Source organism: Benincasa hispida, chromosome 5 (genome assembly GCF_027475165.1).
Source record: "Benincasa hispida cultivar pf3 chromosome 5, pf3_genome.v1.1, whole genome shotgun sequence".
Classification (NCBI taxonomy): domain Eukaryota; kingdom Viridiplantae; phylum Streptophyta; class Magnoliopsida; order Cucurbitales; family Cucurbitaceae; genus Benincasa; species Benincasa hispida.
Genome location: NC_143482.1, coordinates 57,623,514 through 57,648,556, shown reverse-complemented (window position 1 = coordinate 57,648,556; position 25,043 = coordinate 57,623,514). Strand labels below are relative to the sequence as shown.

The 25,043-nt window shown below is 36.3% G+C and overlaps 2 protein-coding genes and 1 long non-coding RNA gene across 3 annotated transcripts; 1 reads left to right on the top strand and 2 right to left on the bottom strand.

Annotated features, from left to right (window-relative positions):
• Positions 1 to 5,674: 5,674 nt before the first annotated feature.
• Positions 5,675 to 6,864, bottom strand: LOC120077676 (uncharacterized). Its single transcript, XR_016529766.1, has 4 exons — positions 6,724 to 6,864; positions 6,373 to 6,617; positions 6,190 to 6,298; positions 5,675 to 6,081 (listed from the first exon to the last, which is right to left on the bottom strand). It is a non-coding gene; the product is annotated as an uncharacterized LOC120077676 (long non-coding RNA).
• Positions 6,284 to 9,051, top strand: LOC120077674 (putative L-type lectin-domain containing receptor kinase S.5). Its single transcript, XM_039031629.2, has 2 exons — positions 6,284 to 7,628; positions 7,873 to 9,051. Exons 1-2 carry the CDS (start codon positions 6,326 to 6,328, stop codon positions 8,640 to 8,642), a joined length of 2,073 nt encoding a protein of 690 aa, XP_038887557.1. The 5' UTR covers positions 6,284 to 6,325; the 3' UTR covers positions 8,643 to 9,051.
• A 449-nt stretch (positions 9,052 to 9,500) lies between these two features.
• Positions 9,501 to 11,365, bottom strand: PDE191 (Mitochondrial transcription termination factor family protein). The gene is made up of 2 exons (XM_039031630.2): positions 11,121 to 11,365; positions 9,501 to 10,923 (listed from the first exon to the last, which is right to left on the bottom strand). The coding sequence occupies exon 2, from the start codon at positions 10,916 to 10,918 to the stop codon at positions 9,932 to 9,934; it is 987 nt and encodes a 328-aa protein (XP_038887558.1). The 5' UTR covers positions 10,919 to 10,923; positions 11,121 to 11,365; the 3' UTR covers positions 9,501 to 9,931.
• Between the last annotated feature and the right edge of the window lie 13,678 nt (positions 11,366 to 25,043).

Here is a 25,043-nt window from a genome sequence, read left to right as displayed (position 1 = left end):
ATTGATTTAATTTTGTCTTTTATTTCCACCTCTATTTAAAAAAAAAAAAAATAGTTTGACATGTTAATAAAAAAAAAAAACTAATAAAATATTTCTTTGAAACTAATTAAGAGAATGGAGAAAAGTTAAAACTTAAATGTTATGATTTAATTTATTAACCAAATTTATGTTATAAATTTTGTATAATTTTCTTTTAAATTCAACACAAGTAGAGTTTTGAATTTCTAATGTCATAGCCTGATGTTCTTTAAAATAATCTTTTAATAATTATTTTGCATTATTATATAAAGGTTTATCTTTTTAAGAATAATTTCAAAATAAAATTTGAATACACTATAAATATATAAAATACTATTTACGAAATTTGTATTATTCAAATTATAAAATCGAAAACAAATTTCAAAATAAATCCACCAAACAAATATCTACTAAATTCATTCAATAATCTAAGGGACTATTTGGGGGTCCAACATGAGATGGTATATCCCTACATCCTATATCATTTTAGTGTTTGGAGACCCATTATCCTATCTCACCGATTTTAATTATTTGTAGGTCCATTTTCGGAACATGTTTTGTATCTCACCATCATTTTCCTTCCGTGTATTGTATATCATCTCAATGCTTGAACACATATTCAATTATACTCGATCAGAACTCCCGAAACATCAGATTCTTAGATATCAAAACTTTTCACATTCTATATCATCTCAGTGTCCCAAACAGCCCCTTAAGAAAAACAGCCCCTTAAGATGTATCTGATTTAGGGTGTGTTAGGATTGCATTTTGAAGTGTTTAAATTTGAAAAACGGTCATTTTAGAAAAATTTGTGATCATGTTCGACAACTTCACAAAATACATTTTTTAAAATGATTTTAAAAATAAATCATATTGGAGAAATCAATCAAAACTAGATTTTTAGAAGAGATTTTTTAGTGATGGATAGGAATCCATGTACATTTTCATCTTAGAATAAAATTACTAAAATACCCCTCATACTACCCCTTCTCCTAGTCTCTCTCATTTTGCCGGCCAAGAACTTCTCGCCAAGATCTTACATCCATAGCTCCGATTTGAGGTTACTTTTTTTTTTTTTTTTTTTGCTTTAATTTGAGATTTATTTTGGTTAAGATCTTATATCTCCTACGATAGCATCTCCGAATCGTTACGATATATAATTTTTTTTGCTTCAAATCTTGCGAGATTCTTTCGAACTTTGATGTTTTATTTCTTGTTATACTCGAATTGATTGATAAGTGCAATTTATGATGTCAAAGAACCTATTGGATGGTCTTTCTTTGACATCAATTATTACTTTGACATTGATTCATTCTATAATTGAAAACCAAGACTTAAGTTGTATCTGATTTAACTTTTTCAAGTGCTTAATTTTAAAAATAAGTCAATTTGAAAAAAATTTGAAGTATTTAACCACTATTCAAAATAGTTTTTGAAATACTTTCAAAGTGTATTTTAAATCATTTTTATAAAAAAAAAAAAATTAAATAATTATTATTTTTTTAAATTAGTCTTTTTTTTTAGTCATTTCAAATAGGTCCTTAAGCACCATAGGAATTGAATACCAATTAATTTTCTAATTGTTTGAAATCTAGTATATTTATGTTAAGGATATTAAGGATGCCAACACATAAAGTCTTGTCTATCTCCCAAAAGAATAGGACTTAACAAAGGAAAGGAATAGGTTGGTTATAAGCAAATCTTTAACCATTTGTATTTGTTGAGTTATTTTTGCATTCCCAAATTAGGGATTCCATATTGTATAAATACCTCACCTATGTACATTTCAAATGGAGGAGTACCTTCGAACTATGAAAATGAAGGTTGACAATCTCGAGCAAGCTGGTAGTCCTGTGCCACTAAGAGCTCTTGTTTCACAGGTACTCCTAGGACTTGATGAAGAATACAATGCCATCGTGGCCACGCAGTCAGAACTTCTCCTAAGATTAGAACATCAGTCAAACTAAAAGCTTCAACTAAGTCAGAACTTCTCCTAAGATTAGAACATCAGTCAAACTAAAAGCTTCAACTAAGTCAGTAATGCATCAGTGAATATGACAAACACTAGACATGTCAACCGAAACAACAAGTCCAATAGCAGCAATCAGTCTATTGGGGGAGGACAACGAGGTGGTGGTGGCCATGGCAGAGGTTGAGGCAAACAACAAGTCCAATAGCAGCAATCAATCTACTGGGGAGGACAACGAGGTGGTGGTGGCCATGGCAGAGGTTGAGGCAAGGGAAGAAACAACAACAAACATGTGTGTCAAGTCTGTGGGAAGGTGAGACACATAGCGTTCTACTGCTTCAACAGGTATAACAGAGATTTGTTTGTAACCAACCTATTCCTTTGGTAAGTCCTATTCTTTTAGTAGATAGGCAAGACTTTATGTGTTGGCATCCTTAATATCCTTAACATTTCAAGTTAGGAAAGAGAGGTTGAAGATATGTCAGTCGACACTTTGGCCTCTATATTCAACATAGGTCTGACCTCTCTGTTTCGGTCTTCTCCGATGCCGATTGGGCAGCCAACATAGACAATCGAAAATCAGTTGCTGCATATTGCATCTTCCTTGGAGGTAATTTTGTCTTCGGGTCCTCCAAGAAACAATCCGTTGTCGCCCAGTCCAGCATAGAGTCTGAATATAGAGCGATCGCTCATGCCTTGGGTGCAACAACTACTGTCTGAGATTGGTGTCAAACATAAGTCGTCGGCTCCAGTCCTGTGGTGTGACAACCTCAGTGCCGGTGCTCTAGTCTTCCCAAATTAGAGATTCCATATTGTATAAATACCTTACCTATGTACATTTCAAATACAAGAAATCATAAAGGAAAACTTTGTTTGTGGTTTGCCACTGTCGTTTGCTACCTATCGTCTACTTGATTGAGCTATCATAAGTGCTATCGTTCGTAGCGTGAGTCAAGCCATATCCTTCCACCTCTCTTTCCTAACTATTTCAATGTCTACTTTTCAAGTCTCTATTTTTTTCTAATCAATATAGATTTACAAGTGTCTCTTTTAATCAATGTATATTTTCAAGTGTCTCTTTTTTAATCAAGGTATATATATCAAAGTGTCCTTTTTTTAATGTATATTTGATTATTTTTTGTTAATTATTTTTCATAAATAAATATAAATCATTAGCCAAAAGTGAAAGATAACACTTTTTTTAGTTTTTATAAAAATAAGATTAAACAAAATGATATTCTCCAAAATTAGACGCAAAAAGGAAATATTATACAATTAAGGGTAATTAAATTACAAATTAAAATATAAAGTAACATGAAGAGAATAATGTTCAAAGTAATCAAAAATTTCTTCTAAAAAAAAAAGAAAAAAGGTAATCAAAAGTTTCTTTTGTTCTCTTTTATTTCTTTTACATATTAGTTGTGTATTGCTAATTATAGACTACACTTTTGAGTTGGTAAAATTGTACCACAAAAATTAAAAATTAAAATCATAAAGAAACTTTCTTAATCATCCAGACTTTAACTTAAAGCAATGTGAACCAAAAGAAAAAAAAATAAAAAAGCAATTTATTGGTTGTTAATGAGTTTCTTTTTTAAAAAATAATATTCTTTGTAGAATTATCTAAAAACTAATTAAATTTTTTTCCTAGTGCTTATCAATAATTTTTATAACACCAAATAAATAAGTTAATAATTGACATGCATTTTTTCTTTTAAAATTGATGGTTCGAACCTCCATTCTCATAATTATTATATTAAAAGTTATAATAATTTTATATCGTAATAAACCCATTTAATTTTTTTTAAAAAAATATAATTAACTAAAACTAGTTTAACATTTTTTATATCTGTGAAAATGTCTGAATGAATAAGAGTTGCATGTAATTATTTCTTTGAAATATATCAAATTTGCAATTTTGTGTTTCCTAAAAAAATGGTCATTTTAAGGAAGAAAGAGAAACTCTGATTTCTTAGTTTTTATTTATTTATTTATTTTTTTTTATTTTTAAATTATGATTGCTTAGCAAGTTATTTCTTAGAAATTTCATGTAAATATACCTTTGAAATCTATCAAATTTGCCATTTTGAGTAAGAAAGGGAGAAAATATGGGTTTTCTAGATAGAATGAAATTTAAAACTCTTTTTCATCACCCATGAAAAATACTTTGATTTGATACAATATTTCTCTAAACAAAATACGTGTTTGTGTTCATTTTCTTTTTTAATTTTTTATGACCAAACCTAATGTTGATTTTTTCCTAGTCTCCTCCAAAAATTTGTAAGACTAATTCTATTCTAACGTTTTTTTTTAATTTCAATTTTGATATCGTACATTTAACATATTGCTTTGATGGCTAGATTCATAATATTAGACTTAGGTCAACATTTTCATATTTTCATAAGGTCAATATCGACTTAAGAAGTGAATCGATAAATATTAAATAAAAAGAAAGTGAAACGATATTTTCATTACATCGTAACAAATCTATGAAAAACATTAAAAAAAAAAAACAAAAACAAAACAAAAGAATGATTTTTAATGTGAACATAATATAAATGATAAACATTTTAACTTGTTTAAAAAGCATAGAAGGTTTATTCGATAATTTAAGTAATTTATTTGAAAATTTTGTTTTTATAATTGTTTTTTCATAATATTCCTTGACGTCGATATTTTATCAATATTTTCATAAACATTTTCGTAAAATTGATACCTCAATATTTTTCTCAACATGAACGTTTCAAATCTTAGTTAGACTTAACACAAAAATTTATGTTTGCTCTCATCACTAATTCTTTGTATTGCATTTAACAAAAATTTTGAATGGCTACATATGGAATTCAAATTTGATACATTGAATTTTAAAAGGGTAGCCTAAAATTAATATTACAAAAATTAAAGAACAAATATTCAAGAGAGTTTGAAAAGGATAAGGGCAGAAGATAGACTTTAGACTATTATATCTAATATCTATCATTATCAATGCTATATAATTAAACCTCCATGATTTATATCAATCTAATCACATTTTTATTCATAGAAATTAAGAATATGGCCCAAAAAAAAAAAAAAGAAAAAAAATATCCTTTCTCATAGTTTCCATTTGATTTTTTAGGTTCAAAAATTTCACGTTGATCTTCCTTAATTTTTCACTAAGCACTCAAATTTTTTCTTTGCATGTGAGAAATAAAACCTCTGACTTTGAAATTGATAATACAAACTTTATTAGTTAAGCTAAGTTTATTTTGACAAAATACTCACTTTTAGTCTTTTGTGTTTATTGATTAATCTGAAATAATTTATTAAAAAATTAATCTAAAAGAACTAAATTAATTTGGGTTTTACTCATTTTTCCTTGCTGTTGAAATTGATTTTTTTAATAAAAAAATTATCATAACTGTTTAAAACTAATTGACCGAAAGATGACATGAAAGATCAGAAGTGAGCATTAATGAAAACTTTAGAGATAAAGGTAAAATATTGAAACTTAACGACTAAATGACAATTAAATCCAAGATTCAAGGTAAAAATATAACCTTTCCTGAAAGAGGAACTTACTCAAAACTTAGAATCAAAATAGTATTTATTTTTTTTAAAAAAATAATATTAATAATAACCAATGAAATTGATGAAATCTCAATATTTTGAACAAGTTATGATGACCACATAATCTGAAAGCTCAGAAAAACAAACAATTATTCAAATTCCATTCCCCTGTGGGACCAACCAACCTGTCAAAGAAGAGGGAAAAGAAAAAAAACAATCTTAAGCTAGTGGATATATACAATAATCATTTCAAGTTGAAAAGATTCCATAGCCCAATTCTCTTCAGATCTCTAAACTCATCAACGGAAGTCTAAAGAGTTTTATATTCTAAACGTAGACAATATTTACACTGCTATCTCTAGGAAGCTGCTTGTGTTTGTCAACATAGATATCTCATCAATGGCTTTTTCTCCATTTTCAGCATGAACATTTTGACCCTTATTCTTCTTCTCCTCCTCCTCCTCTTCCTCTCTACTAACCCCTTTTGAGTTTTGACCTTCGACCATTTCCAAACTTTCCCAAAACTCGGTTTCTTGCAGATTTAACTAATGCGTCCAAGAATTACAGAAGACCAAAGGCGTGTGTTTTTCAGGTGATATCAAGGCGATAATCATGGAAAAAAAGCTCTAAACTTTAAACCAAACGGGGTTTACCTTTAGCTTTTTTCTTTGATTAGTTGAAAAAGGAACAAGCCGAATCTGGATTCAGTATTCCCATTACCGATCTACAAAGCCTGGAATTCATCTGTATCTTTCGGTTTTCCTGTTAAGGATTCTCGGTTAGTTGCAGATGAATTTGATGAGGAAAATGTTTGTGTGTAAGAGAGATTTGAGTACCTTGGTTGTTATTGTGGCTTCTTTGGTGTACTTTGGAGCTGTGAGCAGCCAACCGATCCGTGACCATCGTTTTACCTATGTTGGATTCAATGAAAGGGAGCACAACCAACAATTCACCTTCACACCAAGTTCTTCCATCGATGGTGGGGCACTGCAGTTAACTCCTGACTCGCAGAACGAGGTTGTTAGGCTTCAAAATACATCTGGCCGCATTATGTACCGTGAGCCGTTCAAATTATGGCTAGCTGATATTGATAAAAAGGAGAAAAATTACATTGTTGCTTCATTCAGCTCATACTTTTACATCAATATTTTCAGAAGGGAAGAATGGAATGCTGGCGAGGGACTTACTTTTCTTATAGCTCCAACCACTGATGTACCTGAACAGAGCTGGGGGCAGTGGATGGGCCTCACCAACATAACCACCGACGGCGACCACAGAAACCAAATTGTAGCCATCGAATTCGATACTGAGAAGCAGGATTTTGACCCCGACAACAACCATATCGGTCTGAACATCAACTCCATTAAATCGACGAAGACTGTTTCTCTGGATAAAGCTGGCATAGTTTTATCCCCAAAGACCGGAACTAACCACAGTATATGGGTTGATTACGATGGAAAAGCCAAACTTTTGCAGGTTTACATGTCCATAAACAAAGATCCAAAACCTGATAAGCCTCTTCTCAATGAAACGATAAACCTGAAAGATTTTGTGAAACAAGAATCATACATTGGATTTTCTGCTTCTACAGGAAGCCCAGAAATTCAGTTGAACTGTGTCTTGGAATGGACACTCAATTTGGAACGTCTGCCAGAGAAGAAAGATCTAACATGGTTGAAGATCCTTGCAGGGGTTGGAATTCCTATACTAACAATCACAATTCTGGTTGGGGTTTGGATGTTTGTTGGTTATAGGAAGAAGAGGAGAGAGAACAGGGATGTGGAGTCAAATGTTCAGGGCACACTGAAGAGGTTGCCTGGAATGCCCAGAGAGTTCAAGTACAAGGAACTAAAAAGAGCGACGCATAACTTCCATGAAAGCATGGTTCTAGGAAATGGAGGATTTGGGGTTGTGTACAAAGGGGTTCTTCAGGACAAGGATAGGGACATTACCGCATCTTCAAATTCTGTTTCCAGGCTTGAAATTGCCGTCAAGAAATTCTCCAGGGACAGCATTAAGAGCAAAAGTGATTTTCTGGATGAGCTCACCATTATTCACCGTCTTCGCCACAGAAACCTTGTCCGCTTAGAAGGTAAAACTTCCACTCCACTGTTCTTCCAAACAAACAAGGGGAAAGAGAATAAGTTGAATATATAATTTATAAATGAAGACATAACTCTACCATGCCTGGTAAATATCATAAACATGTTGTGGTAATTAAGAAGTTTCACTTAAAACTCAACTCAGAGAGATTGACAGAGAACATATTTGTGTAGTTTTCCATTTGCATGATTCCAGACCAATGTACTAAAAATAAGTATTGCATATTTGTCCAGGATGGTGCTATGAGAAAGGGAAGCTTTTATTAGTATATGACTTCATGCCTAATGGAAGCCTTGAGAATCACCTATATGACGTTGATGACGAGAATGTTCTCAACTGGAGACATCGCTATAAAATTCTTGTAGGAGTTGCATCTGCGTTGCATTACCTGCATAATGAGTATGACCAGAAAGTATTGCACCGAGATATCAAATCAAGCAATATCTTGCTTGATTCTGACTTCAATGCTCGTCTAGGGGATTTCGGCCTTGCTAGAGCCTTGGATCCTGAAAGGAACTCTTATGCAGACCTGCAGTGTGGTGGAGTTGCAGGCACAATGGGTTATGTTGCTCCCGAATGCTTCCATGAAGGAAGGGCTACTCCTGAATCTGATGTATATGGTTTCGGGGCAGTGGTGCTTGAGATCGTTTGTGGCAGGAGACCAGGAACTATTGTTGAAGACGAGCAAAATCAGTATAGCCTAATTGATTGGGTGTGGAAGGTACACCGCGAAGGACGCATTGAAAGAGCTGTCGATAACCAGCTGGGTAATGATATTGTGGTTGATGAAGCTAGAAGGCTTCTACTACTTGGGTTGGCATGTTCACATCCGATAGCAAGTGAAAGGCCACAAACTCAGGCTATAATCCAGATTTTAAATGGAGCTTTGCTTGCGCCTCAAGTACCTCCATTCAAGCCAGTCTTCATGTGGCCTCCCACGAGCAGTTCTTCTACCAGTTCTATTCTCACTTCATTGTCAAACACGAATAACTCTCTTCCATGAAGTTTTCGCCATAGGTAGTCCTTTGCTTCGGTCTCCGCAACTTACCTGAAAACCATGTAGCACAACATCAAATTGGTGTAGAAGATATCATTTGTTTATTATTGTTATGATTCTCACTTTGACATATGTGGGGATAGAATATGTACACCTGGGCTCAATCTCCCAATCATCCTGAGAGGCCCTTCAGGTTGCTTCTGCACAATGCCCAATGCCCAATGCACAACGCACTTGTATGTATGAAACTTCAATTTTTTTTTTTTCTTTTTCTTCTTTGCCTACAGAGTATCATCATCAAATCATCCTATTCACCGTGCTGCCAGACAACCCTACCCAATGTACCATTATTTTTGCTTCACAGATACAATTGACATGTCTTTGTTTTATTTATAAATCAAAGAGCATTTAAGAACTGCCTAGATTACATATTATAGAAAATTCAAGTCCAAGTTTTAAGTTACTACTATCTTCTATATGATCCTGAAAATTACACAGTTATTTTAATAATGTTCAATCGTTTTTTTCCTCTTATATTAGAAACAGAATGTTTAATCTAGCAACGACAAAAGACCTCAAAATAATGATGCAAGAGTTAGAAAATGGGAATGACAATACATGATATGGTAAGAAAAAATACTTAATATTTGTCAGGATGAGATCAGCACGCCTTGAAAACAATGAAGCATCCTAATGAATAATGTCATATCCTTATTCTATGGTTGTGGAGTACAGTCTGAGCATAGATCCAAGAAATTTCTTGTCTGAGAGGTGTGAATTATAAAAAAATGTAAATATCGATATAAACTGCATATAAAAGCACAACTCATACTTGGAAATCCAAGTTTCCAAGTAATAAACATGTTTTGATTTCAAAACATGCTCCCCCAGAAGCAAAACCGCAAAATTTCCTTTGTAACTAAGAATAATGGTTCGAAGAAGAGTACAAATTCTGGCACCAAATATTCTCAACATCAAAGAAGAAAAATACAAGAGAGGAACAGGGGATCAAATCTCTACCTACAAAATAAAGAAGAGTAATAAGAGGGTACTTTGTCTGTACTCCACTCCATTCGAATTGTTAAAACACAAGGGACACCATTAAGAGCTTAAAACATGAAGTATGAATGGTGGACGAGAATACTTCAGGCCTAAAGAGAATTGCTCGGCAGGACAAATTCTCTTCACTTGAACTAGAAATCTGGAAAATTAATAATTAGGCAACAAAACTTGTGAAGATGGAAAGAAGACAACATTCTTTCAGGATGTGAGGACTTAAAACTCCAGATATAGCCTCATAACAAACCCATTTTCATCATAAACTTCTTTTGATTGCATTCCAACAATTCACTCAAGGTAAAGTCCATTTGCTTCTCTTTCAACAATCTATGCCGCAACTCGAGTCTTTTCTTCAAACCATGCTTAAAAAAGTCGGGATATTCGGCAACTTCGTCAAGTTTTCTTCCCATTATTTCGACTAAGAATCTGATCCGAGGTTCTAAAGAATGTTGAATGCTCTTGATTAAAACAGGAGGATAACCAGTCACCAAAGACACTATTTCTCCATCTTTAAACCCACATCTCCTTAGATAATCCAAATTGGGTCTCAAAACTTTGTCCACGTCCCTACACAAAATGTCTGGAAATTTCAATGCAACTGCTTGAAGATCCATCTCATTTAGACCGATTGATCTCAGAAACTCTGAAGTCGGGCGGAGCCTTTTATCGACACTATAACCCATGAGAAATGGATTTTTTGCAAGAACTTTTCCAATCACCCCCTCCTTCATTAGCCCAAACCCAGCAAAAAAATCTACAGTTTCAACGAGCTTCGATTCAATGCTGTAACTAATAAGCCTCGGGTTGAGTAGAATCATCTTTCCAAGGTGCTTTTCAGGGACACCCAATGCTTGAAAGAAAGCCAAAAGTGGGCATAGCTTCTCTTCAACACTATAGGAAAGAATGCCAGGAAATTTAGCAATAGCAGAAGCGATTTCATTAGGCTTAGTGCTGAGTGTTGCAAGGCACTCAACCATGGGAACAAGTTTCTCTTGAAGACCAAGAGCTAAAATCTTAGGGCATTTGGAAACAATAGAAGGGAGTTTCCTCCTTTGAATCCCAATTCTTTCCAAATATTCCCAATTTTCAGAAGCTCTTTCCTTCTGCATATCCTTTAAACGCCTACACCTTTTAAACATCTTATCAATACTTCTATCATCAAAACCTTTATCCCTGAAGAACCACAGCATACAATTACCATTTCGACTGGCGCTGACTTCCATAAACCCTGAAAGATTCAGCATACAAACAGAATTTTCGTAAACCCACCAAGTGTTTGCAGAAAAGACCGTACAAGAACAAATAAGTAATGCAAAATTATGAGAGGAAATTGGAATTAAACTCTAAATTCAGAAACCCTTCAAATTAAAAAGAGAAATATAGTGCAGAATGGCGATTATAAACACAAGAAAATATCGGGTTCACCTCCTTCAAATTAGATGGATAAGCAAGAAGTCTTTGTTGTTCTCTGCGCTCGATCAAAGCTCTAGCTGTGAGGAAAATATGAGGTAATTGAAATTACAGAAGCAGGATTTCTGGGTCTTGGAAGAAGAACATAGAGAGTATCAGCGTTGAGCTCGGCAAGACGAAGCAGTTTTGTTTTGATTTTGTACGAAATGGATAAGTTGAGAGTTGAGTGACAGTGAACAGTGAACCAAATCAATAGGCTTGTTTAGTTGACGGTTTGAATTCAGATTAAACACCAGCGTTTACCAACTGTAAATGTAATAAATGAATAGTAATTAGGAGAGTTTTATTTATTTACATTTATTTATTGTTTATTTGTATTATATAATCGTAATGAAATGTAAGATCTATCTCGAATTTTATAATAAAATAACATAATCTGATGGAAAAATTGAATGTTCAATCTAATTGTATTTGCAATTTACGTGGGTTCTATTACTTGTTATTGTTACCATTACAAATATTATTATTGTATTATTACATGATAGAATATATAAGTATACAACGAAAGCAAACATAATCAATAAGCACACTAATTACATTTAATTTGAGTTATAAAACATGCTATTTCAGAAAATCAAAAGTGGGTGTCAAGTTTCTATACCTTTGATGAATTCTCCCAAATCCAAGCTGCTCTTCTCATTAATTCAACTCCAAATTGTTAGTGAACTACCAAGAGATCTTTTCTACTATACTCAGCCTTGAATTTGAGTAGTGGAACTCGAATTTGAGTGAATTTGTGAAGTTATTTTTCTGGGTTTGAGAGGAAGAAAAAGATGAGTGCAGAAGAACTTTTCTTTAGCTCCATTATAATTAAAACTCGAAATTCAGGAGTTTTATTCACTTCTCCCATGCAAGCACTCAACAAGCATTTTCATGTCAGCTCCAAGTTGCTATCTCAAGTGGGATTTATGGATTGAAGTGAAGGAGACTGTAAGACCTGCACCTCACTTTCCCCTTTTTCATGATGTCTATGGTTTAAGTAAGAAAAATGTTGGGTTAAATGTTTAAGTTAGATTAGATTTGTGTGTTTGAGGTGAAGGATAAGTTGAAAGGGGAAAAATGTTTATGTATAGGAACTTAACTCTCGGTTACTTACTGATTTAGCCTCACAAAGAGAAATTCTGGTTAAGTGTTGGTTGTGCTGAAGGGTGTTTGAGCATCGAGTAAATGCTGCCGAATGTCGAGTATAAGTAATTGAGAAGGTCGAGCATCGAGTAAAGACTATCAAGCATCAAGTCCTTCCATAGAGTAAAGGCTGCCAAGCATTAAGCGTTGAGTGAGGAGCGAGCTCCCAACACCGAGTTTCCCATCGAGTATTGAGTCCTTCCATCAAGTATTTGACAGAGAGCCGGGGAAACTTTCATCGAGTAAGGACCTTCTTCCATCGAGTCTTCCTAGTGATAATCGAGTTGCTCGAAATGCTCAGATTTAAACGCTCAGTTTTGGACTTCTCTTTTAGTTACTTGAACAGATGGCTTAATCTCGACCCTTAATCTCCACTAATGGGTGAGGTGGCTTAAGGAGATTTCAAGTAAAGAACTGAACGGTAGTATAAAAGGGAGGAGAATTTCTAGGGCTTGTTTTGGGATGATTTGCTCGAGAAAATCGAACGAACTTGGTACCATTGGAAAGTTTATGAGTTTAGTTTCTGAAATCGAGCCTTTGGAAGGGAGATCTCACCGGAAAGAGGGCCAGAGAAGGAAAGAAGAGTCGAAGATTCATTTTTTTGGGCATTCTGGGCACTCGATGAAAAGACGTAGATCTAGACCAAACCACATGAAATTTCAAGCTGAAAATTTAAGGTAATATTGTTATCACCCTTATGAATAAGTTTGTAGAAGGAACTTTTGCAAGTTAAAGTCTGGAGTTTGAGTTACATATTTTAGAAGCTAAACTTAGAAAGTGTTGAACAAGTAGGGAGCTTCACGGTCTAGGGACACTGGGGAAGGTTTAAAGCTCCAGATCAAACCACGAAGAGTTTTATGCTGAAACTTTGAGGTAACATTGTTGACACGATTCCAAGTATATTTGAAGAAGGAAGTTTCTTAAAATGAGTTATGGATTTTGAGCTATTGACATTAGAATCTGAATCTGGAATTTGTTAGGCGAACAGGCAACTACTTGCTAAACATGGGCTTGGCACCCAAAAGACCCTACTAAGTGTTGGGTGTGGGCGTCAGAAAGGAGGCGACCCGCTGAAGTTTAAGCCCTTTTAAATTCGACTAGGTACCCAACGCCCAAAGGTAAGTTAAGAAGATTTGAAAGCGAATTGTATAAATGTGAGCTTAATTCTGAAAGCGAGTCTAAAAAGGGAAACCGTGACTAGTAAATAAAGTAATTTGATGTGTTCACAAGGTTGACTTTAGTAGGAGAAACTCATCAATCTTAAAGGGATTTCCCAAAGATTGTTAGTGACTCTAATGCTTACAAACGTTTATGAATGATTTAACAAGTCATGCTTTTATGAAAAGTCACTTATTGATAGCCGACCTTAAACATTTACCTAGCTATTTACCTTACTGATGTTTACGAATGCTTGGTAGATTAATAACTTATAGAGTATGGATAATTATGGTTTGGGCATGATGTTCTTAAGTAATTAATGTCTAATGCTTATGAAGTATGTTGTCCTAGACAGATTTTGAATGGTTAACGTATACTACTAGGGAAAGTTGGGTCTATAAGACAAGCTAAGTGGGAGGTCTAGGTGAAGGACTCCTAGTAATGCATGTTTAGCTTAATACCTCGAAGTGGTAGCCGATTTTAGAGACGGTTGATGATGGGATCCTTGCTACATATACGTAGGGTCAGTATGACTAGGAAGGTGATGGATAAAGGATCCACATCCCAATAGATGAATTCAAGTTTCAGTAAAATTTGTTAATGAAGAATGCTATGCGTTGAGTTGGCTCTGTATTAGCAAGGACTATAAAGAGGGATGAACTATGTCATTCATTATAATTGTTGATAAGTTCATAGGTCTCAAGCAAATAAGCTACATGAGGTTGCTTAGCAACTTCCTCAAGTATGTGCTTGGTTGATTGCATGTCGAGGTAACATGGTAGCCTTATTGCATAAAAGGTATCCTATGTTAAAGCATGCATTCTAAGGACTATAGCTAAGTTTCCACAAATGCTAAGTGTAAAGATACATTCTGGAAGGTTTATAAAAGATATGAGGTTAAGCATGATATGTCTTTAGTAAGTCAGACACTGAAAGCATGGAAGGTGTCTAGAAAGTACCTAAGGTGTTGACGATACTTAATAACTCCACGTGCACATAGAAGGTTCGGAAGAAGAGGCCGAAGTATGGGTCTCTTGGGCCATAAGTGAGAGGCCGATGTGTGGGTTTCCTAGGCCATATTTTAGTAACCGAGGCCGAAGTATGGGTCTCTTGGCATGATACAGACATTGGGGGATTGAGCGATGAATGCTCGTTCTCAACTAAGGTTCAGAATGTATCCACAAAACGTTATCATGTTTTATGCTTCAAGTGTTATGAAGTTGTTCAATGAGTTATAGTTAATGGTTTGTAATGGTCATAAGTGACACACTTCAACTAAGGTAATAGTGGTAGTTGGGCCAGAGGGTCCCTCCCCCAACTAGGTTGAGGTTCAGTAAGGTTATGTACAAATGCAGACCAGAGGAGTCGCTCTCTTGTAAAGATATTTAATGTGGAAACTGAGGCCTATGGGTCTCCCAGAGTTGAGGCTTATGACACCTATGTTATTGTTAAATTCTAGTAAGAAGAGTTTTATGTAATTATTTGCTTGGCTAATTTCTCAATTTCAGCAACGCTTTTCATTTCATGATCTCCTTGTTAAACATGATTGATGTATATGTCGTTTATGTTCAAAGGTTAGTCACTCACTGGGCTTCTAGCTCACCCTATTTAAATGTTTTCTCCCAGGTAGCGGTCACTCCCTGGAAGAAGGCTCTGTTGTTGCTCTGCCACTCAAGACCAAAATGTTAGAAGTCCATGTAAGGATTTTGTAATAAGTAGTACACATGTATTATATCTTGTAGGGACTAGTTGAGTTTGTTGGGTTTTCTGCTTATGTAAAGTGTATAAGTTGTATTGTTGAAGAGTAATGTATAACTCGCTTAATGATTGTCATTTGTTCTTAATTTGATGATTGAGTATATTTATATATATGCATTTCAAGGTTCTAAGTCAGGTTAAGCAGGTTAGTAGGCAGTAAGTACCATTGAGGATTGGTAACTGTTGCGGTCACACCTCCTTATAGGTTTAAAGGGTAGTCTGGAAGGGGGTTTGACAAGTTGGTATCAGAGCATAAGATTTTGGGAACAAAAAGAGTTCATGCATAAGTCCGAGTCTTAGTGTGAATCCCTAATATGTGTACTACTTAAGTAAGTAAAGAATGTAAATAGGAAGTGGCAGGCAGAGCACGCAGATAGCAGATGGGGATCTTGACCCTACCGCTAGAGGTTCCGAGTTAGAAAGGAATCCAGATTTTAGAAAAGAAAAGGGTAGCAATCCAGTGGTTCAGGGAACTGTTAGGGATGATGCCTTAAACTCTCGTTGGGTTCTGTAGTTTGTAAACATTATATTGAATAAACGCTTGTGATGTAATAATATATGATATTTTTTCACTATTGTCTATGGAACATTGGATGTTTTATTTGCTTTACCACAAACCAATAAACTAAGATCCCTGGTTTTTGTTGTAACTTAAGCATGTATGTAGAGAATGGGGTAAGCGATCGTTGACGCGCGCGGGTCATGTAAACGATGGGGTAAGCGAATAAGCGGTTGGGTCGTGTAAATGATGGGGTAAGCAATCGTTGAGTATCAAATACTCGGGAAAATGTTGGCGCGCGTGCACTAGACGATCGTGTAACTCAGCGAGCTTCATCGCTTAGTAGACTACACGATCACGGAGTAAATTTGTTACTTAGTGCTTGTTATGTGATCGTCTAGATGATCGTGCTTCATAACAATGTAGTTGTCTAAACGATCCTTTAGACTTGCATGTGTAATGTCTGGTGCACTAAACGATCGAGTGCTTCATGCTTCATCACATTGTAAATGGTACTCGATTGTAACTAAACGATCGTGGATACCTGGCCAGTTTACTAAACGATGGGGAGCTTCGCCAGGGCGGTCAAGACCCAATTCACCTGTGAACCGGTTTGCTCGATGGAAAATGTAATAGAAAGAATTTTATTTCCGATTTTGAGGCGGTTCATCCTGGTCCATTAATCTTTGTGAATGTACATAGGATGTATGTTTAATTATGTGTCATATGGTATGCCATATAGTTGACATCCCACCTTAGGTTATGCATTGGTCATGCATCATCTCTTTATTGTAAATGTTATGATTTAGAGAAGCGTGATTTAAATTACATAAGTGCATGCTCATGCATCATATAATATAAGAGTTATATTTATTCATGCATAAAACATAGACACGCATCATCTTTATATTATAAGTGTTATAGTATAAGGGTGTATAAAAGCATGTTTGTTTGGTCCGTTACAAGTATATAAAAGTTATATATAGTAATGAATGGACATTGCATGAAGCATTGCACATAGGTTAAATTTATAAGTGTTATAAATATCTAGTTGTGCATGGCAATGTGTATGGTTTTAGTTGTTTCTTTTATAAGAGTTATAAGGAAATTAGAACTAAAATCTATAAGAAAGACATGCATGCGAATTTAGGCTTGAATCATGGTTTTAAAAGCGTTTTAAAACTTAGGGGAGATAGACCTAAGATCACGGTTCTAATAAGATTAGTAACCTCAACTTTAATCTTTTAATCAGTTTAATAGGATTAAATTGACTAATAAAAGGTTAAAAGTGTAGCAAATCTATCTATAAGGGACCTATTGTCTAAGGCGGGTTCTGTCTAGGCTGGGGTATTTAAGGTGACGGAAACGGAATACCCCTACCTGGGAACCTACCTGGAAAGGAGAATTAGATAGATTTGATGCATGCATGCAAATTTGAGGACATTCCATTAAAGATTTTAATGTGACTACTTGAACTTGTTTAATTTCAAAGACAAAAGTTGTTTTTGAGCAAATTAAACTGACTTAGATTAAAATCAGTAACCAGATGGTCTAAGTTAATGAATTCCTAGGTAGAACATTCAGTGGGAGGTACTTGAGATATCTAATACTTCATTTAAATCTCTTCGCGTTTCTCCCTTTATGTTCACACCTGAGATCTATCCTTGACCTCGTGACACCCTAGGAGTGTCCCCCGAAAGGATGGTGTTTGGGTAGGTAAATATCAAGGTAGATGGAGAGAATATTCATAGTAAGTGGAGCAGGACGTCCGACAGCATATCCCACGGTCTCTCTCGTTAGGTTGGATAAGGTTTCTATGCATCGCCTCGAGGCACCCTGGGAGTGTCCCCTATAGGATGACAGTTTTGCACGTTTCTTTATCTGATCTTCTGTATAGGATAAGGTCGTTTTAATCTCTTGTCCCAATCTGCTTCTTCCCTACGGTGGGTGCATTAGGGCGGAACTTTAGGGCTGAAATCGAGGGGTTACACTTACGCGAAATTGTTAAGGGTTAATAGTTTTGGATGGAACGAATGGTGACTGTTAGGTGCAGTTACAAGAGTTGTTTCTGCCTAATGGTTGAGAGTGTCTTATCCTAGTGAAGAGGCATCGGATCACCCCACCGGTAACTTTTGTCCTGCCTCACTGGGGCATCATTGCGAAATAGAAGTCTTCTTCACTTAGGGTACTTGGAAACTATTTTGCTAAAACTAAAATTGGTGTTAAAATGTCGTATTGCATATACTTATTAAGTTTGTTCATTTTTCAGCAACGTAATTATGGCAACCGCCACATTAGCTCTACTTAGCATTGATAAACTGACTGGTGAAAACTATGCTAGTTGGAAACACATGATCACAACCATATTAATCATTGATGATCTCATGTTCGTCCTTATAGAGGTGTGTCCTCCTATTCCATCTCCTAACACCGCTCGAAATGTTTGGGAGGCCTATGAGCATTGGACATGGGTGAATGAGAAGGCCCGAGCCTATAGACTCTATGCGCTGAAGTGCTTGAATAAGTGTATGCGCTCAAGTGCTTATAGACTCTATGCGCTCAAGTGCTTTGCGATAAAGATATTTTGCGATACTACGTTCTAAGTGTATGCATTGATGATAATATGCTCATAGTATGCGATGATGTAGTGCATGTCACAAGTTTCCTTATGCTGGAACCAAGTATAATTCCAATGCAAGTTTCTCAGAATGACCTAAGGTCGAACACGGGAATTGTTGTCGTTTAGATGCAATACTAATGTGGTAAATGCGATCGATTGTCATAAAGAATAAAGAATTTGGTTTATGTGGAAATGTAAATTGCGTTGAAAGTAAAATTGCGTTGTAAATAAAATGCGTTGATAAAATAAATGTCTAAACTACTATGATACAGGGTGAGGACTGGCTGTGAAGTTGTACAAAAGAATCTAATGAGTGCGATGGTGAGTCTTATAAATGAAGCATAAAGAGAATGAGTAGAGAGAAAGAACATCGCAAGTTCGTCAATCTCGTTAAGGATGCAACTAAGGTTCCGCTTTCCTTTGGCGTACACCTTTTAGTGATTGGCCATGTTCCCATATGTCTATGGTGAAACAGAGATGAACGTAATGAATGCAAGGTTGTTTCCATCTTTGTAAATACTTCTCGCTTTAGTTAACGTATTCTTCCAACCTTCTCTCGATAGGTGGAATAACATCTTCACTTCTGCTCTCACAGGTGAAGATGCCGTCGAGCATGCTTTAGCTAAACTTAGCCGATTACCTTAACAAAGATTAACTTAATTCTTCCTCTTTACCCAGGGGATTAAGAATACATGATGGAGAAAATGGATGATAAATGTATGGAAAGGATCAGAGAGATGATAATGATGACGATAATAGCATTTAAATCTAAAGATAAGCGTTTGATACATGATTTGTGAATGAGAGATTAAAGAAGATAAATACAGAAGATGAATTGAAAGAATAGAAACAAATACGGAAAGAGTGTCAATGTCTTGACACAGATCCCGATCGGAGACATTTTGCTTGCCGGCATATGGATGAAGTGGAGAGGAAAGCTTCCCTCTCAGGCTTGCTTTCCTGGTAGAAGTGACCTCTTGCACAGACCTTCAACTTCGGGAATTGGAAGAATTCCTTGCTCAGAGACTCACTTTTCAGCCTTGTCTCATCGTTCTCTTAAGTAAAGTCTCTTCAGACCAACCTCCTTTGCAATGAATTCAAGGAAGCTATTTATAGACAAGACCTTGGCTCTTTGTATTGCTGGTCCCACTATGTAATTATGATAATTCCTGCTATGGCGTAGTGGAAACGTCCGCTCTGCTCCACGATCAATCTATCAGAATCGTACAATAGAAAGCTGTACACTTGTCATAATCGCCCGCGAATGCGTTGCTCTTCACATCTTCGATCGATCGCCGCATGCGGTGTAGTTGTTTTGATTACCGCATGCGGTGAAAATGTGTTGATTGCTAGAATCTGATAACTTGTAGAAATACAAGTTATTTTTACTGTTTTATTTAGATATTGTGGCCAAAAGAAAGGAAAGTTACGTCAATTGTATGAAAATTGGCTAAGAAATGCGATAATTATAAATTATTGTCAATACACCCACTGACACCATTTCGATGGTAGAAAAGAATATTTCAAATCTGTTTTGCAGGAAATCAAGTCACCGCATGCGTTCAAGGCTCAAGATAAAAACAACGCATCGACGTCGCATTGCGTCCATCATTCAGGAGTGAATAGACAATCAATGCAATGACGGCGCATGCGACAATCGATCAAGAGCTAAGCGAACGACGCATTCTTAACCGCATGCGGTAATAAAAAAAACAATACCACATGCGGGCAAACGATCGAAAATGCAAAAGAGCAACACAATTGCGGAGGATTCTGACACATGTACAGCTGACCGTTGTGCATTTCTGGTGGGATTGATTTCGTAACAGAAGGAATATTCATTCCACCATTTCAGGAGCTGCCATAACAATAAAGTGGGGTTCATACTATAGAGAGTCAAAGCTGAGCCTATAAATAGCTCCGGCCATTCCACTGAGAAAATATACTTGATACGGGCATATTTTGATATTTGTATATTGAAAGAGAGACTGGTTTGAAGAGTCTGATCAGAGTAGATCCGGGAAGAATTAAGAGACAAGACTAGGAGGTGAGTCTCAGGGAAAATTCTTTCAATCCCCGTCGTTGAAGCTCTGTACCAAGGTCACTTTTACCAGACGAGAAAGCCTGAGAGGGAAGCTCTTCTCTTCATCCATTTCATATGCTGGCAAGCAAATCCACTGTCCAGATCTGTTTCAAGACATTGGCACTCTTCTGTATTTGTTTCTATCTCTTTATCATCAATTGTATCCATCTTCTTAATCTCTATCATTCACACCATGTATCATATGCTAAATCTTAGTATTGAATGTCATGATCATTTCTATCTCCCTCTTTCTGTCTATTTCCGTTCATCCGTAAATCGCTTTCTCCATGATGTTTTCTTAATCCCCTGGTAATTAGTAAGAATTAAGCAAGGAAATTAATCTGTGCTAAGGAAATAAATACATTTAGTTAAAGCATGCTAGACGACATCTTCACCTGTGAGAGCAGAAGTGAAGATGCCATTCCTCCTATCGAAAGAAGGTTGGAAGAATGCGTTAACTAAAGCGAGAAGTACGTCCAGAGATGGAAGCAACCTTGCATTCATTATGTTCATCCCTATTTTCACCATAGAGATGTGGGAATACGACCGATCACTGAGAGGTGTACACCAAGATAAAGCGGAACCTTAGTTATATCTTTAATGCAATTATTAACTTGCGATGTTTGTACTAATTATCCCTTCTATTTCTGTTTCATACATAAAAACTTGCCACCGCATACCACGATCCTTTGTATAATCTTCACAGTCAGTCGCAAACTTAGTATCATGTATTAGTATCCTATATCTTGTATCATAATAGCTTCAGTTTACTTTTATGCACTTTTATCTTATTATCGCAACTTTATTTTATTGCACAATTTTACTTTATCGCAATTTAAATTCATGTATAAACCAATCTTTCATTAATTGTAAAAATCGGTCGCATGTACCATGAATGTAACACAGTAATGACAACAATCCCTGTGTTTGACCTCGGATTACTCTGAGAAACTTGCGTTGGAATATACTTGGTTTCAGCGCAAGGAAACTTGTGACAACGCATAGCATACTACAAGCATCCCATTAATAACGCATACATTTAGAAGTAGTATCGCATCAAGTGTATGACTTGTATCATGCATTATATATCGTAGTGCGTATGCCTAAAATAGAATCATTCGAATTCAGAGTTTACAAAATCCATGATCGATCGTCGCATGCGCCGTCATTGCGTTGATCTTTCTTCGTTCTTGATCGATTGGCGCATGCGATGTAAATGCGTTGTACATTTTGTCCTCGAGTAATTAACGGATGCGATAACCTATTTCTTACAAAACAAAGACTTGGACATTCTATTTCGCCATCACAATGGGGTTAGTAGGTGTGTTGATGATACTTTATAATTTTCATATTTCTTAGCCAATTCTTATACTATCGACACAACTTTTCTTTCTTTTTGCCATAATATATAATAAAACAACATAAATAACTTATATTTCTACAAGTTATCACTAACCTACCGCCTGTTGCCCAGCGGGGTAGGCATCCAACGCTGGTTGACAAGGGAAAGTGTTTCCACTGCAACCAGGATGGGCACTGGAAGAGGAGTTGTCCTCGCTGGTTAAAGGAGAAGAAGGCGGCCAAGGCTAAGGCAAAACAAGGTAATTATGATTTATTAGTTTTGGAAATTTGTTTAGTGAAGAATGATGATTTGCTTGGATTATTGACTCTAAGGCCACTAATCATGTTTGTTCTTCTTTTTAGGGGATTAGATCCTGGCGACAGCTGCAGGCTAGTGAGATGACGATGTAAGTAGGCACCGGGCACTTCGTCTCAATTGTGGCAGTGGGAGGAGTCCAGTTGACTTTACAGAAGAAATTTCTAATTTTAGATAATGTTTATGTAGTTCCTGAGTTGAAAAGGAACTTAATTTCTGTAAAGTGTTTGATACAATGTAAATATACTCTGAATTTTCAATTGAATAAAGTGTTTATTCATAAAGATGGAGTTGAAATCTGTTCAACATATCTAGAAAATAACTTGTATGTGCTAAGGCTATTAGCAACGAGTTCCCTCCATAACATAGAAATGTTTAAAACGGTCGTGACTCAAAATAAAAGTCAAAAGGTTTCTCCAAAAGAAAATTCCCAACTTTGGCACCTTCGATTAGGTCACATCAATCTCAATAGAATTGAGAGATTGGTGAAGAACGGACTTCTAAGTGAGTTAGAGGAAAATTCTTTATCGGTGTGCGAATCTTGCCTTGAGGGCAAGATGACTAAAAGACCTTTTTCTGGAAAAGGTTTTTGAGCCAAAGAGCCTCTAGAGTTAGTACATTCTGACCTCTATGGTTCAATGAATGTGCGAGCCAGGGGAGGCTATGAGTATTTCATCACCTTTACTGATGATTACTCTATGTATGGGTATGCTTATTTGATGCAACGAAAATTTGAATCCTTTGAAAAGTTCAGAGAGTTCAAGGCCGAAGTTGAAAACACATTGGATAGATGGATTAAGACACTTTGATCGAATCGAGGTGGAAAGTTCTTGGATTCGGGATTCTAAGACTATTTGATAGAACATGAAATCATTTCTCAACTCTCAACGCCGGATACACCTCAGTAGAATGGTGTAGCAGAGAGGAGAAATAGAACCTTGTTGGACATGGTTCGGTCGATGCTGAGTTATACTTCCTTACCAGACCTTTTTTGGGGTTTTGTAGTGGAGACTGCAGTATATATACTCAACTGTGTTTCTTTCAAGAGTGTTGCAAGAACACCTCTGGAGTTTTGGAATGGGTGTAAAGCTAGTTTACGTCACTTCCGCATATGGGGTTTTCCAACACATATGCTTGAGGCTAATCTGAAGATATTGGAACCACGATCGAGGTTGTGCCTCTTTTTAGGCTACCCCAAAGGTACACGAGGGGGTTACTTTTATGATCCAACGGAAAATAGAGTGTTTGTATCTACAAACGCTACCTTCTTAGAGGAGGATCATATTAGGGAGCATAGTCCACATTGCAAGATCGTGTTACGTGAGCTTTTCAACGAAACTACTGAAACTTCAACAAGAGTTGTTGAAGGGTCTACTTCATCAGCAAGAGTTGTTGATGATAGTTCATTTGGTAGGTCGGTTCCATCTCAAGAGTTGAGGGAACCTTGATGCAGTGGGAGGGTTGTGAACCCACCTGTTTGCTATCTGGGTTTCACTGAAATCCTTTCTATGCTAACTGATGGCGATGTTGAGGAATCGTTGTCTTATCAGAAGGCAATGGAGGATATTGACCGAGATGAATGGTTCAAAGCCATGGATCTCAAGATGGAGTCGATGTACTTCAACTCAGTGTGGGATCTTGTAGATCATCCTGATGGGGTCAGACCTATAGGTTGCAAATGGATCTACAAGAGAAAACGAGGTGCCGATGGGAAGGTACAAACCTTCAAGGCTTGACTTGTGGCAAAAGGTTATATCCAGGTGGAGGGAGTCGACTATGAAGAGACTTTCTTGCCTGTTTCCATGTTAAAGTCGATCCGCATCCTCCTATCCATTGCCGCTTATTATGATTATGAGATTTGGAAAATGGACGTCAAAACTACCTTTCTGAATGACAAACTTGAGGAGACCATTTATGGTGTAGCCCGAGGGATTCATAGCCCAAGGTCAAGAGGAAAAAGTTTGCAAATTGAATCGGTCCATTTATGGACTGAAACAGGCATCTTGATCTTGGAATATTTGGTTTGATACTGCGATCAAATTGTACGACTTTGACCAAAACGTTGATGAGCCTTGTGTCTACAAGAAAATCATCAACAGTTTAGTAGTTTTCCTAGTGTTGTATGTAGACGATATCCTACTCATGGGGAATGATGTAGGACTACTGATTGCAGTTAAGAACTAGCTAGTGACCCAATTCCAAATGAAAGATTTGGGAGAGATTCAGTTTGTTCTTGGTATACGGATCTTTCAAGATCGGAAGAACAAAGTGTTAGCGTTGTCTCAGGCATCGTACATTGACAAGATGTGGCTTAAGTACTCGATGCAGAACTCCAAAAAGGGCCTACTGCCTTTCAGACATGGAGTTACATTGTCTAAGGAAATGTGTCCTAAGACGCCACAAGAGGTTAAGTAGATGAGACAGGTCCCATATGCATCTGCCGTTGGTAGTTTGATGTATGTGATGCTCTGTACTAGACCAGACATCTGCTATGATGTCGAAATAGTCAGTAGGTATCAGTCTAACCCAGGACAGGGTCACTGGACTGTAGTCAAGATCATTCTCAAGTATCTTCAGAGAATGAGCGACTACATGCTCGTGTATGGAACTAGAGATTTGATCCTTATTGGATACACGGATTCTGACTTTACGACTGATAAGTATTCTAAAAAATCCACTTCAAGGTCAGTTTTTACTCTTAACGGAGGAGTAGTAGTGTGGTGAAGCACTAAGCATGGGTGCATCGCTGACTCCACGATGTAGGCCGAGTAGTAGCGGCTTGTGAAGCTGCTAAGGAGGCCGTTTGGCTCAGGAAGTTCCAGCAGATCTGGAAGTTGTTCCAGACATGTCTAGGCCCATCACCTTCTATTGTGACAATAGTGGTGTTGTGGCGAAGGGAGCCCAGGAGTCACAAGTGCGGCAAACATATAGAGCGGAAGTATCATCTCAGACGTAAGATAGTGCATTGGGAAGATGTG